Source organism: Planococcus citri, chromosome 5, assembly GCF_950023065.1.
Source record: "Planococcus citri chromosome 5, ihPlaCitr1.1, whole genome shotgun sequence".
NCBI classification, from domain to species: domain Eukaryota; kingdom Metazoa; phylum Arthropoda; class Insecta; order Hemiptera; family Pseudococcidae; genus Planococcus; species Planococcus citri.
The window spans coordinates 41904438-41921520 of record NC_088681.1 but is presented as its reverse complement, the minus strand read 5'-3'; the positions used below and the strand labels follow the sequence as shown (position 1 = coordinate 41921520).

Sequence of the window (17083 nt, the reverse complement as noted above, 5' to 3'; positions counted from 1 at the left end):
ACAAGCCACCTCCAGTCCATTATTGACTATGGATCAATTATCTATAATTCAGTTGCCAAATCAGACCTAGATAAACTAAATTCCATCAGAAATCATGCTCTTCGTCTCTGTGTAGGTGCTTTCTGCACCAGCCCCATCTCAAAACTTATCACAAAAATAGGCACCACCAGTCTGCAAGAAAGGAGAAACTACCTTGCTCTGAAATACTATCTCAAGATTTCCATGGACCCACACCACCTGAACACCTGAATTACTTCAATATTTTTCATTCAAAGCCTTGAAAGCCACTACTCCACCTACAAACCATTTGGAAATCACACTAGAGAACTGCTTGCCTCCTGCAATATTGATTCTGCCGACTTGAATGCTATCAAAGAAAAAACTCAATCATACAAAAACATCATACCACCATCCCTATTGACAAGCAATACGCGTTTTAGTCTCACTTTTCAGCTATTACGCCCCGCCCACATTTTTTCAAATCCGCTGTTACTCTGTTCTACCTGAAACTGGTTTTGTTGAAGTAAACCACGTTTTTTCACTGCATCTCCACTGCATTTATGCCATCTCACACTCCAGGGGGTCTTTTATAAAAGCAATTACGCACGGCGTTTATGCGATTATGCCAGGTGTAAACGCACCAAAAAATGTGGTCTCCATTTTGCACGTTTAACCGCATTTTTCTTGTCAGTAGGGGCAAATCCAATCACCTCATATCGCTTAAGCAGGAGAGAAGAAGTAATTTTAGCTAGAATCCGCATAGGCCACACCACATTTACACACAGCTCACTCTTCTCAGAAAAATCTCTGAAAAAATGTCCAACTTGTGATACAGATGTAACCATTCAACATAATACTGGACTCATGCATAATTACTAAACAAATTAAAAGTAAAAAATATACTAGGCAGTGACTTTAAATATGTTCATCTGAAAGCTGATGATGAAAATCTGTGCCAAAAATTGATCATTTTTCTAAAAGTGTCTAACTTATTCAATGATATTCAAACACATTATTTTTCCTTAGTGCTTTTTCTCAAATTTTTTTAATGTTATTTTTCTTTTGCATGTTATATATTTCCTATTTATTTTTTCATGTTATATTTTGTTGCTATATTGTTGAATATATTTGTAATAATCTGCGCAAAATGAATTAATATTTGTAATCTGTGTCAAAACAGCAGACGCAAAGTTGCTGGGCGTTTCTAAATAAAAATGTATTCATCATCACGTTATTCAAAAGGATTTTTTTAAATTTTCAATTTTGGGAGCCTTTATGCAGGGAGACCAAAATGAGGGGGGTCAGGGAATTTTTCTTGTACAGGGGGTTATTTAGAGATATTTCTATACAGAAATGAGAAATTTTCTGAAATTATCAACTTTGTTCCATTTTATTCCATTTTTTTTTTTTTATTTTTTCAACTTTGAAAGGCTCCATAACCGTAACGCATCTATTATGGATGAAAACAGATAATTGATCATGGTAAACTTCTTCTTCATACGTTCAACTTTCATAGCCGTTGAATTATCGAACAGTTTAATTGTAAATGTGCAATTTCACGCATGCAATTTCAAACATTCAATTTTCACCAACCCAAATATTGTGACGTATTATTCGAATATTTTCACTGAAATAAAGCAGGAGATGGAAAATTTAAAAAATGATAATAATGGAAGAAATAAGAGAGCTACCTCATTAAAATTTTATTGTGGTTTTCTCCGCACAAACAATTTAGGTAGGTACCTATACCGATACGTTCATAATATCGAAGCATTATTTGGAATTGAATAAGGAATTTCTAGTGAGGCACCACACCTGTGAAAAACGTTTCTACTGAATAATTAAAACGTTGAAAAGTTCTCCTGCTGGTCGAAGATTTTCCCAATAAAAACCTCATATATGTATTGCTGCATAAAAATGATCACGATCCGGGCATCTTTGAACTGAGCACTACTGCACCAAATGGTCTCAAAATGAATGTATTTGGAATCGTTGCTGAAGTTGCAATTTCATCTCTAGAAATGTAAAATTTATGTTGATAAAAAAAATAAAATAAAAGTTCCATTATATTCATGTAGGTATCTTCAAATAGGTACCCCCTCGTGGGATGTTACATCACGATGGTGATATGAATAAATAGGTATTGTAAATTGAATTTACCCAACGCTATATCCAGAATTGGGACTTGACAATTCTACGTTCATTGTTTCAGGAAGTTTATGAATGACGCTACTCAAGTTGACCATTTCAGTTTCGCTGCCCAGGTTTAAAACCACTAAGAATGTTCCCTGTCCTTTCAGAGTTCTAATGGAAAAATTGAGAAATAAATTAATCGGTTGCATGCAGCCATAATCACTATTCACTTGAAAAAATTCCATTGCCGGTATCTTACCTTGTGAATGCAAATACCCAAGTAGAAACGACGTACGACTTAAAATCTCCATATTTGAACACATCTGTTTTCCTCAAGTCGAGCATTCTTTTGAATATGTAGTAATGGCTGTTTTTGTCAGCTTTTTGCTTTTTCACATTAATTTTCCAGTACTCAGAGCTGACAGGTAAATGAGTTTTGGGATTGGTAGAAAATCCTAATTTGATTTAGAAAATCAAAATAGTTTTAAAAAATAGGTACTTTGTGTTGTGATGTGTGATGAAGAAGAAAAGGAAGGAAGTTCCTACCTGCATTGAAAGAGTCATCCCATTGCATAGGGAGTCTGCAGCTGTCTCTTGTAGTTTTTGTGAAATCATCCGGATTAGAATCTCTTTTTTGATCATCGCGAATTCTCGCACCAATCATACCAATCTCTTGTCCGTAGTAAGTATAAGCTACACCAGGCAGTAACATCACCATTGTGGTAAATATGTACTCGTATTCCGGATTATACACCATAGCTTTTCTGAATTTATCGTGATTTTCTGACTATGCAACAGAAAATTTAAAAAATGAAAATACTGGAGGGGTCATTGCACTTATAAAATAACCTGTTGAGTTTTTCTTACGTTCCAAGAGGGGATGCCTCCTTCAGGTATAGGACTCAGGTAATTATTAATTAAATTGTGATAAAATGAAGCATTTTTGTACTCGACAATCAAAACGAAAGCGAAATTCAATGGGAAATGAGCTATTTTGTAATCTTTCGAGCCATAATATTGATACAGCATTTTACCACCTCCGTAAGCTTCCGGGAGAAGAATTCTGAAACGTATAAAAATTGTTTTGGTTATCGTCATTTTTTTCGTTTCAATGATAAAATTATAGATAAACAAGCACCTTTCATAATCGGTGAATTTTTTTGTCACTCGATCGCAAAATAATCGGATTTCGTGCAAGAAAACGTATGTTTCCCATAAGTCAGCGGTGTAAAGATGTGTGACATCTTGATAAGTGTAAGGCACAATTACACCAGGTTTAACGGGATCGTCTCTAAATTCGGCGTCTTCTATCAAGTATTTGGTGGCATCGATTCTGAAACCAGCTACTCCTTTGTCGAGCCAAAATTTGAAAATTTTCTAAAATCAAAAAAATACCTGAGTATTCGTGGCAAAAAATTTGACAATTTTAATGTTTTTCAATGAATGAAGAAGAACTAACTTTGATTTCAGTTTTTAACAGATTATTCCTCAAATTGAAATCCGGTTGGTGGAGAGTAAATTGATGCAGGTAAAACTGTTTTCTTTGCTCGTTCCATTGCCAAGCACTTCCTTTGAAAATGCTCACCTGTGAATGAGAAATTTTTTGAATAAGATTGATACATGTATTAAAGAAGGTAGGTACCTAAACTTGAAGTGAAATTTGAAACATGTCTTACCCAATTATTAGGTGGTATAGGTTTTCCATTGTAATCGTAAGACTTAGGATCGCGCCAAACATAGAAGTCAGTATAAGGATCTTCTCTGTTGACTGATTTGATGAACCAAGGATGTTTATCGCTGCTGTGATTGATTATGATGTCCACGATCAATTTCAGACCTACATATCAAATTTTTATTTAAAAATGGTTACCTATGTAAATTTAAAATTGAACAGCTGAAAATTATGATTATGAATACCATTATAAAGACATTCAATTCTCCAAAGTTGGCCCCTCTCCTCCCCTCGACCCCGTTCATGTTGTGTCAAGAAGTTGTGAGATAAGTATTATAGATTACAATATTTCTATTTTCCACCAACTAACTACCTGGGTGAGGGTTTTCTGCATGATGGAATTTTTTCAGGTTATGAGCTTTGTGTCATGTTGACTGATTTTTTTGGTAATTTTAGGTAGAAAATGTTATTCTGTCGATACCATATTTTGTTTAATTTTTAACATTATTTTCGTTTGTTTTCAAATCGTTTTCAAAGACTACCATGTCAATTATTTAGCTTTCCCAAATTTTAAAATCTCTCAAATAGTTTGGATTAGGTAGGTATTTGTATTTTCATTTGATTATCATTTCTTCATTTCTATGTTAATTTTAGTTATTTTTATTGGTTTACAGCAATTTTTACCAAGACTTTTTGAGATTTCTGTAGGTAACTTACTTACGTTATTAAAACGATTTTTTAATCAATTTAGTCAATTTTTACATTATTTTTAGATCTTAATAATTCCTTATATTTTTTTTCTTTTTCAAATATTTTTGGGTTGATTTTACGCGTTTTGAGATAGCTCACCCTTTTTGTTTTCTTCAATTTCTATTCTTATGGTTTTTTGTAAAAATTTTACATAATCCAATAATTTCTTGAATTTTCATTTTTCATCATCGTAATAAATTTTCATATCGCTCACCTCTGGCTTTCGTTTCATCTATGAGCTCTTTAAAATCTTCCATCGTGCCCAGAATCGGATTAACTTGCGTAAAATTGGTTATATCGTAGCCTCCATCTTCCATCGGGGATAGATAATGAGGTGAAATGTACACTGTTTCGATTCCCAACTCCATGAAATAATCAAGTTTTGAAGTAAGACCTACAAAAAAATTAAAACTGTAAGTATTGAATAGGTACCTATTTATCTGTGCAGTATTTTTGAGTAAGTATTCAGATCAGTATTTTTTCTTGCTCACCTTTTATGTCACCGATTCCATCACCATCGCTGTCTTTGAATGATGGCAGATAAACTTCGTAAAGAGTCGTATGTTTCCACCATGATTGATCTAGTTTGGCTAAAGCAACATGAACTAAAACCGCGAAGAGAGTTAAGAATTTCATTATAATTAATTTGAGTTTACTTTGGTACCTATCTACGTATTCACTTGTTTTTAAAATGCGAATTGTTTCTATACTGAAATATTATCGAAAAAAATATCCATTTATATAATCATGTAGGTACCTATAGAAAATGTTCTTTGCAATTTCAAGATATGACTGGAGTGATTCAAATTTTCTCTCGTCATTCTCACGAGTGAAAAATCTCATCATCAACCAAAATAGAATGTTAAAATGTTTACTATACTTATTCAAAGTGCAGTATACCTACTTATTAAATTAATTTCATTGACTAAGTACCTACATTTTATGTTTTTACGTTTGGTTTTATAGAATCGTCACTTGTAGAGTGGAAACTGGAGTAGGTACCGTAGGTGTAGGTGCTTTGAGCTGTCTACGTCTACAAAATTACAAATATTCTGATCGAGTAGTGAATACCACTATAACTTCGAAAATTTGATCATCAACAAATATAAATATAATGATGATGCATTGTGTTTCATATTTCATATCGTCTGAAAGTTGCGTGATTGTTGTTTGGAAATGTTTTTTTTTTCAAATTTTACATTCGAGTGTATAGGTAAAGATTATCAAACAGAATTGGCGAATGACGCAAATCTACTTGATACTTCAATGATTTTTGCTAGAGAAAGTGAATGATAGGGAGGTACATAATTTTTGAAAATACTCGTATTACAGAATAACAAAGGTTGGTATAACTAAATCACTCATCGCGATGTTGCCAGTATTTCTTTGTAATAGTATAAAATAAAATGAAAAAAATTCTTCTCTCATCCTTATCCTAAAATTTCCAATACTTTCGATTAGGTATGCTAATGCTATTCATCTTTCGATAGGTATTTGAACTTTACACTTACAAGAAAAATCATTGAAAATACGATAACTTCGAACTAACGAAATTTGCTCAATTTATCTAAGTAGTTTTTTTTTTTACCTAAATAGGTATTATATTTTATCACCGAGCCATGCTAGGTTGGTGTATAGGTGATATACGTTTAATCTTAAGTTAGGTATTGAAGCAATGAATGAATATTATTAAGATTGTATTCTTTCAGCTATAATTCAATTTCGCGAACCTTGCAATTAAAACGAACAATTTTCCTTCATTTTCTGATTTATTTTATTTATTTTTTGTCACCCAACCCCACTGAACACATTTGTAACTAAGTTATTCACAACTTGATTTCAATTTGGTCAGTGCACAACACTGATTTCGTGGAACTGAATCCCTGCAATTGAAATAGATTCGAGTAGGTACCTAGACCTACCTATCAATTACATGTATGGGAATTCCAACTTCTTGATTTTTGTAAAAGAGTGAAACTCTGTTGAACTTTCTTGCATCAATTGTACGTACAAAATATCACGTAAGTTGTCATCAAGTAAAAAACTCCACGATGAGATGAGATTTTTGTTCATTTTTTTATTTACTTTTATAAACGTACGTATACTTGGATTTTTTACCTAAATGGTAACCTATTAAATTTTTTTGTGTTGTTTTCGTACGCTTTCAAAGCACTCAACGTCAATATTTCAAATCTTCATTATCATTTAATTTTGCAATTGATAAGATTAAATTACAAACAGATAATAATTTCAGAGTGTTAATCACACCTTTATATTTTTTGATATCCACGAGTATTTGTATACCTAATACATAATATACCCACCAAACATCATTAAAATGACTGTTAGGTACCATACCTAATTTAATATAATAATTTCGTTTATAATAAAGTGAGAAGTTGATCGGAATTTTTTTTTAAAAAAAGCTATAAACACGTGTTCATTTTTTTAACGCTTGAGGATAACCCATACTTCGTACTTATTTCTCTTTAAGGTAAGACTTTTCAAAAATACACATAAAACATATCCTGCTCTAATTAATGAAATTCGAGTGATTTTATTTATTTTTTAGATGTCGATATCATCGAATTTTTTTCCATTTCATTCTTCAATCACATTTTACATTGGATTATTACTCATTTTGATTACATTGGTAGCAAAGTATATCATTAAAACGTACAGAAGAGATCCACGTTTAGTAAAATTTGCTCACACGATACCGGGTCCCCCAGAAACTTCTATTTTTGGAAGCTTCGGCGATTTCGTTTATGGAGAAGGTGATTTGTTTCCATTTTTAAAAATGAAAAATTGTTAATCTTAAGTCTTTAGTTTGTTTGACTTGTTTAAAAATTCTCGTTCTGATTAGATTCGCTGAAAAAAGCTGTAGAATATTTAGAAACGTACGGACATGTGTATAAACTATGGTTTGGAAGGCATCTATGGGTTGGATTATCAAACATAGAAGATCTAGAAGTAAGCATCAGAATACATAATGTGTTTTAATGCTTCCTGAATTTGTTAAAGATTAATCCAAGATCTAAGTAGGTAACAAGAGATCGTATTTGAGTTTTTGTAGTTTGCACAAAAAAAAATTGTCCAAAATCAAATTTATACCAACAGAGTTGATTTTTTGATTTCTGATCAATCTTTCAAAAAAGAAAACTCCACAAACGGACATTTCAAGCCATTCTCAAAATTTTTAAAAATGCAAATTTTTCAATTTTTCTCTCGTATTGTTAAGATTTTAAATCTTAAAAAAGAATTTTTCGAAATCAAAAAATCAATTTGGTTGTAAAAAGTTTGATCAAAAGAGGTTCTCCTCGTATTTTTTTCCTTCAAGATTTGAGTTTTATATACGTATGTGTATTTTGAAATTGGAAACAGCTCTGATGATGGAAACGAGAGAGAAGACGCGAAAGAGAGCATTTTTTATTAAAATAAAAACAAAAAATAAATTGATACTTATCAAAAACGAAATTACAATATTTGCTCTTTTATTTATTTTTTGCACCAATAGATTATTCAAAAATCATTTTTTTCATCTATTTAATTAATCATGCTTGTGTAGGTAGTTTTTATGAAATCAGAAATGCTCGCCAAGCCTGAAATATTTCATCCGTTCCACGATTTTTGGGGAGATGGTTTATTTACAGCACCTGGTAAATTAATTCAAAATACTACGTTTCGTTTATAAAATAAATATGACAAGGCTCGAGTGATATTTACTTAAGTTAGATAGATAGAGAGATGCTCATCTTGAATAAATGATACGTCAATGGGTACCTACTTACCTACCTATACTCGTACATTATTAATAAATTCAAATTTCTTACAATTCACAGTGGAAATTTGGAAAAAGAACAGGAAAAAACTGACGCCAGCTTTTGGAAATAATCGATTTGGACGATATACACATCAAATAAATGATACGACTCGTAATTACATAAGAATTATTGAAAAACATGTCGATGGTACAGAATTTAATGCTTGGGATTACCTTCCTGATTTATCATTTGATATCATGACAAGTGGGTAAAAAGAAAATTCCGAAGTGCTTGACCTTCGTTTATTTATATTCATTACAGTATAGCTTTACTTTATCAATTAAGTAATTATTTTCAATGTTTATTCCTGCAGAAACAATGTTGAATGTTGAATTCGATTTGCAAAATCCATTAGCTACAGAATTCCGACAGAGTATGGCGAAGTAAGATGTGCCCTACTTATTCTAATAATTATTGAGATATTTTTTCCACTGCTCCATTGTAACATTTACCTACCTATTTATTGCATTTCAAGGGGAATTCAAATAGGATTCGAAAGAACATGTTATCCATTATTTCATATGAATATTTTGAGTGAATTCTATCATAAAAAGAAAATCATCGCTCTACAAAAAAATATTTTCCGATTTGCCAAAAAGGTGAATGGGTATTTTTTAAATATTTTATCAAACTGATCCAGGATTGTGAAGAGTCATTCAATTTAATTTTCAATTTTTCAAGTAGATCTTAAATGATGAAATTGGTCAAATAAAAGACGAAATCAAACTTCATAAAGAAAATCCTGATAAAGTATCGATCAACGAAGTACCACCAAAATCGTTCCTAACGAGCGCCTACGAATTACTCAATGAAGGATACGATAAGAAAGTTGTGTACGATGAAATAATCAACGCAATTTCTGGAGTGAGTTTCGATATTTTACGAACAGAGGATCTAACATAGAGGTAACATTTTTGATGTAATTGGGTACTAATTGGGTATGTGTTTTAGGGCACAAATACCACAGCTAGTATGCTCTCATTTTTCCTATTGGCTGTAGCTATTCATCAAGATATTCAGGTAGGACTTAAAAACCCCAAGTTAAGAAATAAAAAATCAGGTTTGAGTAATAATTGAATATACCTGACACTTTTAGACAAAAATATACGACGAACTTTACGAAATATTTGGCGACAGTGATCGTGACGCCGATCTCGACGATATCAAACGATTATCTTATTTTGATCAAGTGTTGAAAGAAACATTGCGTAGGTTCACTTTGGTTCCTTATGTCTTGCGAGGTGTGCAGAAAGATAGTAAAATAGGTTGGTAGAGTTCGAAATTTAGATTTTTTTTGACCTTCCTGTACCAAGTTCAATAACCAATTTTTCAGGAAATCGCGTTTTTCCTGCTGGGACCACGATTCTCATTTCAATCGGTGCTGTTCATTTTAACCCTGAGTATTATTCAAATCCTTGGAAATTTGATCCGGAACATTTCAGTCCTGAAGCTGTAGAAAATCGACCAAAACTTGCATTTATACCATTTAGTGTCGGTGCCAGAAATTGTATTGGTAGGTTCATCAATCACATTCACTCTGAATACGAATTTGAATATGCAACGTTGTTGTGTTAAAAATTGATCATTTTTCAGGTCAAAATTTCGCTATGCTAGAGATGAAATTGATGTTATCGGCATTATTGCGAAATTTCAGTTTTCACACTACAACCACAATGGACGATATAAAATTGAACATGTCTTTTGTGATCGATTCGGTGAATGGTTATAATATGTCGATAAAGTCTCGAGTTAGGAAACCTTCTTATTTATAATGAATAATTTGATACCATACTAGTTGCAAAATATTATAATGTGTAGTATTTTATACAGAATAAAGCATTTGAAATTTCCCTGTATTGTTGATCATCCTTACTGATTCATCTCACTCCAATGATATTTAGTCGGGATGAAAAATCATTTTCTTGTAGTCGTTGTGGTCTTCGAACTGAGCACCACAACGCCGAAGGATCTCAAGATGAATGTATTTGAAACCGTTGCTGAAGTTGCAATTTCGTCACTGAAAACATCATTGCAGGGGTTTCAAAAAATTAAAAATTAAAATAAAATAGTATAGGTATTCATGTGTTGAAGTTACCCAAAGCTGTATCCAGAATTGGGACTGGACAGTTCAACGTTCATCACTTCTGGAAGATTGTGAATAACGCTGCTCAAATTGACTATTTCTGTTTCACTACCTAGGTTTACAACTACAACGAAGGTTTCTTGTCCTTTCATAGTTCTGATCGGAAAATCAAAAATAAATAAATTATCCGATTGAAAGAAAATCAAAATGCCATTTGTATCCATTACCTTGTGAATGCGAATACCCAAGTTGAAATGACATACGACTTGAAATCTCCATGTTTAAACACATCCGTTTTCCTCAATTTGAGCATTTTTTTGAATATATTGTAGTGACTATTTTTATCGCATTTTTGTTTCTTTACGTTGATTTCCCAATATTCGGAGCTGACTGGTAAATAAGTGTTGGGATTGGAGGAAAATCCTGAATTGATTTTTAATTGAAAATTAGGTACATCTCGGTGCATATGGTTCAATGGGATAGAGGATGACAAAGAGTTGACTTACCTGCATTGAAAGAGTCGTCCCATTGCATTGGTAGTCTAGCACTGTCTCTCGTTTTTTTAGTGAAATCATCCGGATGTGAATCCTTTTTTTGATCATCGCGAATTCTCATTCCAATCATACCAATTTCTTGTCCATAATAAGTGTAAGCCACCCCGGGCAGTAACATCACCATTGTGGTAAATATGTACTCGTATTCCGGATTATACACCATGGCTTTTCTGAATTTATCGTGATTTTCTGACTATTGTGAACAAAATATCAAGTACGATCGAGGGATCATCGAATAGCCACACATGTCTGATAATTATTCTATCTTAAATTATTAATAGGTATTTTTGTTTTCTTACATTCCAAGCAGGAGTTCCTCCTTCAGGTATCGGACTGAGGTAATTATTGATTAAATTATGAAAAAATGAGGCATTTTTGAAATCAGCAACCAAAACGAAAGCAAAATTTAATGGAAAATGAGCTATTTTGTAATCTTTCGAGCCATAATACTGATACAGCATTTTACCACCTCCGTAAGCTTCAGGAAGAAGAACTCTGAAACCAAATGATGAGAAATAATTTTCATTATTATTCCATATTTTTTTTTCTTAAAGATGATTTTATAGAAACTCGTACCTTTCATAATCGGTGAATTTTTTTGTAACTCTGTCACAAAATAGTCGAATCTCGTGTAAAAACACGTACGTTTCCCATAAATCAAGCGTGTAAATATGCGTGAAATCGTTAAAATAAACAGGCACAGTTACACCAGGTTTGACAGGCTCGTCTCTAAATTCAGCGTCTTCTATAAGATGTTTGGTTGCGTCCATTCTGAAACCAGCCACTCCTTTGTCGAGCCAAAATTTGAAAATTTTCTTGAAAAAAAAAATTGATGGAGATTTCATGAGTTTTACTATTTTTTTTTTATTGATCTACAATAGGTAAGTAGGGTGTCTACCTTGATCTCGTTTCTCATCAGATTATTCCTTAAATTGAAATCCGGCTGATAGTGGGTGAATTGATGTAGATAAAACTGTTTTCTTTGTTCGTTCCATTCCCAAGCACTTCCTTTAAAGAGGCTCATCTATCAAATTTATAGTTGTTCGAATTAAATGACATGCATTGTTAACAAGTAAATAGATAGGTAAATTAAGTAGGTAAGTATTTTAACGTGTGAGTGCAGTCTTACCCAGTTATTGGGTGGTATAGGTTTTCCATTGCAATCGTAAGACTTAGGATCGCGCCAAACATAGAAATCAGTATAAGGATCCTCCCTATTGATTGATTTAATGAACCAAGGATGTTGATCGCTGCTGTGATTAATTACGGTATCCACAATCAACTTCAAACCTTAACGTAGGTAATTTAAAAATCAACAAATGCAGTAGTTTTCTTCTTTCTGATTTTTTCAAATCACTTACCTCTGACTTTTATTTCATCTACAAGCTCTTCGAAATCCTCCATTGTTCCTAGCATTGGATTAATTGCGGTGTAATTGGAAATATCGTAGCCCCCATCTTCCATTGGAGAAGGATAATGAGGTGAAATGTACACTGTTTCGATTCCCAACTCCGTGAAATAAGGTAAAGTGCCCTAATTCCAACCACTTTTTTTTAAATGCATTTTCGGATATCTCAATTTGAATTTTTTTTAAAAGTTGTGTAACCATTTGATAAAGTAACTATTCAAAATTCATTTGGCATTGTCACCTTGTGGAAAAACCATCCCCAGAGAAAAAAAAATGAACTTTAGTGAAAAGTGTCAAATCGCAAATTTTCATGTTTGGGTCCCTAATTCCAACCACCTACTCTTACTATGAAAAAAAGTTGCGTAAATTGCAAAAAATACAAAGTTTATTGATTAAAATACAAAAGTAATTAAATCTTCATTTATTATTAAAGTGTCACATGCCGAGATTTGCAAATTTGAGGGCAGTAAAAAACAAAATTTCAAGATTCTCCATCATACCTGAATTTAAAGACTCAAAAATTCATTATGTAAAAAGAGGTGTATCTGACATCGTTTTTCCCCTCAGAGGCCTTAATTTCACTCAACAATGATGACGGCAGCTCTTTTCTCCTACCTACCACTAATTTACTGGGTATTAAAAATTTTTGAAAATGAATTATCATGTTGTACTTGCTGGTGGTTGGAATTAGGACCCCCACAGAGATTTGAAAATTGTGAAATTAATGGGCCTTCCGTGAGTGGTTCACACAAATGAATACCGCACATATGTTGAAAACTATCTACTTTCAAGATATATTCATCAAACTTGACGAAAAACTTCGTTAAAAAAATTCCATCGGTATTTTTCTCCGAGCTTCCTTGCAACCGGCAATTTTGAAATGTGGTTTTTCAGCGATGATTTTTTTCCATTTGGCTTTCAGGTGCTGGCGTTTTGTACGTCATCATTTAATCACTTTAGCAACATAATTTCACAAACACCCGCTAGGTAGCGTTATCAACGGATGAGAAATTGAAAGTGGTTGGAATTAGGCACTGGGTGGAATTTGGGCACTTTACCTTAATCAAGTTTTGAAATTAGACCTAGAAAAAAATCCCAATGAGTCGTATTGATTATCTCTGGATTATTTCTTATGCGAGTACTATTGAATTATTCCGAATCACTTTTCTTTTGCTCACCTTTTATGTCGCCGATTCCATCACCGTCGCTGTCTTTGAATGATGGCAAATACACTTCGTAAATAGTCGTATATTTCCACCATGACTGATCTAGTTTAGCCAATGCAACATGAACTATGACCGCGATGAGAATTAACGATTTCATTATAGGTAATAAGGTAATTAATTTGAGTGAGTATATTCACTATGTTCGTAAGACGTGAATAGTTTCTAAATCAAAGTTCCGAAGTAGTAAGTATGATTTTTGAAAGATCTTTCGTCTTTATACCCATTTAAAATTCAGTGAGGTTTTTTTTTGGCAAATGACAAATAACGACTTCGAGTGATTTACCTAAATTTTATTTTGTCATTTTCACGCAAGTGAGAAATCTCATCATCGACCAAAATAAAATGATCATATTATCATTCATTAGTCATTACCTAGGTATGCTAATTTATTTGTTAATACGTCATAAGAATCGTTTTCTACAGCAAATGAAGTATCATCCCATCACCTGAATTGAGAGTACTTTTAACGTTTCATTTCAAAAGTATTATTCTGGATTTTAGGTTCATTTTGCCTTGTCTCCCGAATGCTGCCTTCTACATAGGTAATTATACGTGAGTTCAAAGTGCATATGTAACATTTACTTGATTTAAGTAACAACAAACACAGGGTACTGGGTAGCTTTGAAAGGCACTTCTTTTTGCGATTGTGCCTAACTGAATGAAAGGTAGGCAACTTTTCTTTCCGTTAAAACGTAGTGTTCACATACCTTTATCGAAACCACCTCACAACATTTCCCGTAGCTCCCCTGTTCATACCTCAAAAGAATGAAAATTAAAAAATGAACTTTCAAAGTTACCTCAGATTACGGTATTTTTTTCAAATTTTTCATCATTCAACTTCTGTATTTATTTTCAAAAGTTGAGCTTTCACCTTGAAAGTTCTTTAATCTTTTCAAATTCTAATGAATAGTTTTAAATTATTTTATTCGTTTTATTTTCAGATTTCGCCATCAGATTTAGGTACTTCCAATGTTACCAGCTTTGTATGACGGACCCTTCAAATTTGGTAGTTTTTCAAAGAAATCGCAAATGCGTAAAAATTAAGGTTCCCTCAGCTAGCCAAGCCTGAATGATTAGTGCAACAAATATGATGGTTATGTTGCTAAATCATTAAAAGAAACTTGATTTTTTACATTCCCTCTTTTATTTTCAGTCTGAGTATTAATTAGATAGCTATATTTGCCTACCTAGCTTAGTATCTGAATGATTATGTACTTTCAATGGTACTCAATGTAGTGGATTCGCAGTGTTAAATTTTACACTAAATGTCAAAATGTGTGTAATCTACAATCTTGTCAATTGAAACTGATATACATTTGATTTGATTTTTAGAATCTGATTTCATAACTGAATGATTCACAAATTCGATTTCTATAACATTTTTATTCGAGTTCAAAACCATAGTACCTATTATCACATAAAAGTAGCATCACAAAATCGTCTCAATAAAGTCAAATTCTAAACCAAATGCCTAATAGTGTACATTATAAACATGAGACCAAATATCTCAGGAATAAATCTGACAGCAGCATTCGGTGGTTTTGTATCTCCTACGCACCTTCCAGATACACAAGGACAAGTGCTCGCTTTAGCAATCTCTTCTGCAATTAGAAATAGGACGTAAATTAATGTGTGAGAAAAGTAATCATGTAATCTCAAAATTACAGTACCGGTGCCAGGATTTTTCCTTGGAGGGGGATAATTGGGTCAGAACCAAACAATTTTGCCGTCTCATTTTTTGGGTGGGTGGGGGGGGGGGGTAAAATTAAGCTTCTCGGAGAGCAGAAATCAAATAAATACAGTGGAATAGTCAGAATTTCCTCAAGGAGGAGGCAAAACTATTTTTAGGCATGAAAAATCGAAATTAGGAGTCATTTTCTAGAAACCTATCGTGATGTGTGGTGATTATATTAAGAAAATGAAGGTGAAATTACTGCTCGATCGAAGCGAGAGCGAAAATTTTTAGAAAAAATGGGTCCGAAAGACAAAAAAAAAACGTTCACTTTTGCATGTTTTATTTCAAATTTTCGTTCGCAAGGGAGGAGAATGGTCCCCTTCACTCCCTGGCCACGCCACTGAATAAATATGTAATTTATTTATTTCATTTTTAAAAAGGAGGGACCTCAGTGACTGAAATTTGCCTGCAAAGTATTATTCAAAGTAAATCGTGTACGAATATACCTATAATGTGGGCTTCAGAAGAAAAAAAAGGTTTCTTCTTCTCAAAAAAGATGAAAAAAAATGAACATCAGTTTGTAATTGGCATCCATCTCAGTGAAACAAGAGCGCAAAAATGCTTGTAAAATTCCCACTTTATAGCATCAAAATTTTTTCCAAAAAAACTGGCCTCTTGGGGGGGGGGATTATCACCCAAATCCCCCCCCCCTTAAAACCGGCACTGCAAAATTAAAAAACTATTCTTCGTGAAATTGACACTTAATAAGTATCTTACCTTTAGTGATGAATTTATTCATGCAAGTTAGCTGACAATCAGTCAACACCACTTTTCTTTCTGGGAAAACGTGGCAAGTTTGTTCGGAATCACGTTTTGGATCTTGATTCACACAGTATTGTTTACATTCTATTAGTTTTCTCTGAAATTCAATATCGGAAACTAATTCGTTTGCGTTTTGTGATTGAACTACATTTTGATTTACGTATAAAACGACAAAAAACAATGGTACACCGAATTTGTACATTTTGATCGCGAAAAGCAACTACCCACTTGAAACTGGTACGTGGCACGTATCTAACCGTTGAAGAAACGTATGTACCTACATGCGTAGGTATATGAACAATATCGATATTGGTGCTTATAATTGCTTTATTATCTATTCAAGTTCGGTTGAAGTTTATTTGAAATTTACCATGTTGTCAAAGTGTGACTTAAAATTATCTTTGTAATCTTTAATAATGTGTACTTATCCCAAGTACAACATTTTTATGATGTGTAAAATATATCGTCAACTCCTTGACAGTGAGGAGAGTGAGTAAACGTGCATAAATAGATAGGTACCTATATTTTAAATTTTGAAAGCTGTAGGAATGTTTGTGGATGAGTCACGCTACCTAGGCTGTGGCATGTAGGGTAGGTATTCTATAACTCGAAGTCCAAGATGGCCCCTTTTTTTTCAATGATAACCTTGGGAGACAACTTTTCAAAGTTATTTTCAGCCTGATATTTTGGAAAAAATTGGACGAGTTGGAAAAATTTGAAAAATTGAGAAAGTTTGCAAGACATTGTACAAGCAGGGAAAATCAAAGAATTACCAAAAACCATGAATTATAAATTTTCAAAAGTTTTCGCCCTTGATGCTACGCTCGGGCCACCATAGGTACTTGAAATTTTCCAAAAGAAAAAGGTCCCTCCAATTCATTCCAGTAAAAACTGCCAGAAAGTCACAACTTCTGCTGAAATATCAATAAATTGCCT

General features: G+C 33.0%; 3 protein-coding genes and 1 long non-coding RNA gene across 6 annotated transcripts; 1 reads left to right on the top strand and 3 right to left on the bottom strand.

The window, feature by feature from the left end:
• Window positions 1-1688: 1688 nt before the first annotated feature.
• Window positions 1689-8481, bottom strand: LOC135847016 (maltase 1-like). 2 transcript variants are annotated; one of them, XM_065366393.1, is made up of 11 exons: window positions 8347-8481; window positions 5047-5160; window positions 4770-4949; window positions 3810-3970; window positions 3593-3718; window positions 3272-3510; window positions 3001-3196; window positions 2680-2920; window positions 2393-2588; window positions 2161-2304; window positions 1689-2015 (listed from the first exon to the last, which is right to left on the bottom strand). In XM_065366393.1, the coding sequence occupies exons 3-11, from the start codon at window positions 4921-4923 to the stop codon at window positions 1922-1924; spliced, it is 1551 nt and encodes a 516-aa protein (XP_065222465.1). In that variant the 5' UTR covers window positions 4924-4949; window positions 5047-5160; window positions 8347-8481; the 3' UTR covers window positions 1689-1921. The 2 variants fall into 2 exon arrangements, with proteins under 2 accessions (XP_065222465.1, XP_065222464.1); XM_065366392.1 differs by lacking the exon at window positions 8347-8481 and having other exon boundaries at window positions 5047-5454.
• On the top strand, window positions 6835-10229 carry LOC135847017 (cytochrome P450 4g1-like). Of its 2 annotated transcripts, none has more exons than XM_065366395.1 (12): window positions 6835-7049; window positions 7128-7332; window positions 7422-7528; window positions 8124-8214; window positions 8398-8583; window positions 8693-8762; window positions 8855-8978; window positions 9064-9243; window positions 9331-9399; window positions 9476-9587; window positions 9713-9892; window positions 9973-10229. In XM_065366395.1, exons 2-12 carry the CDS (start codon window positions 7128-7130, stop codon window positions 10149-10151), a joined length of 1503 nt encoding a protein of 500 aa, XP_065222467.1. In that variant the 5' UTR covers window positions 6835-7049; the 3' UTR covers window positions 10152-10229. The 2 variants fall into 2 exon arrangements, with proteins under 2 accessions (XP_065222467.1, XP_065222466.1); XM_065366394.1 differs by having other exon boundaries at window positions 6837-7049; window positions 9476-9644.
• On the bottom strand, window positions 10048-13478 carry LOC135847018 (maltase 2-like). The gene is made up of 9 exons (XM_065366396.1): window positions 12378-13478; window positions 12146-12306; window positions 11915-12040; window positions 11593-11831; window positions 11316-11511; window positions 10969-11209; window positions 10690-10885; window positions 10475-10618; window positions 10048-10396 (listed from the first exon to the last, which is right to left on the bottom strand). The coding sequence occupies exons 1-9, from the start codon at window positions 12478-12480 to the stop codon at window positions 10294-10296; spliced, it is 1509 nt and encodes a 502-aa protein (XP_065222468.1). The 5' UTR covers window positions 12481-13478; the 3' UTR covers window positions 10048-10293.
• Window positions 13479-15013: 1535 nt separating this feature from the next.
• LOC135847202 (uncharacterized) lies at window positions 15014-16838 on the bottom strand. Its single transcript, XR_010559109.1, has 2 exons — window positions 16103-16838; window positions 15014-15251 (listed from the first exon to the last, which is right to left on the bottom strand). It is a non-coding gene; the product is annotated as an uncharacterized LOC135847202 (long non-coding RNA).
• Window positions 16839-17083: the final 245 nt, after the last annotated feature.

Coding starts and splice junctions, on each gene's coding strand:
- LOC135847016 (XM_065366392.1), bottom strand. CDS start 5,191: ATGAAATTCTTAACTCTCTTCGCGGTTTTAGTTCATGTTGCTTTAGCC. Junction 4,950..5,046: donor TGGAATCGGTGACATAAAAG/GTGAGCAAGAAA, acceptor ATTTTTTTGTAG/GTCTTACTTCAAAACTTGAT. Junction 3,719..3,809: donor CTATACCACCTAATAATTGG/GTAAGACATGTT, acceptor TCTCATTCACAG/GTGAGCATTTTCAAAGGAAG.
- LOC135847017 (XM_065366394.1), top strand. CDS start 7,128: ATGTCGATATCATCGAATTTTTTTCCATTTCATTCTTCAATCACATTT. Junction 9,244..9,330: donor TAATCAACGCAATTTCTGGA/GTGAGTTTCGAT, acceptor TATGTGTTTTAG/GGCACAAATACCACAGCTAG. Junction 9,893..9,972: donor CGGTGCCAGAAATTGTATTG/GTAGGTTCATCA, acceptor ATCATTTTTCAG/GTCAAAATTTCGCTATGCTA.
- LOC135847018 (XM_065366396.1), bottom strand. CDS start 12,480: ATGGAAGATGGGGGCTACGATATTTCCAATTACACCGCAATTAATCCA. Junction 10,886..10,968: donor GGACGACTCTTTCAATGCAG/GTAAGTCAACTC, acceptor AAATCAATTCAG/GATTTTCCTCCAATCCCAAC. Junction 10,397..10,474: donor AATTCTGGATACAGCTTTGG/GTAACTTCAACA, acceptor TGATGTTTTCAG/TGACGAAATTGCAACTTCAG.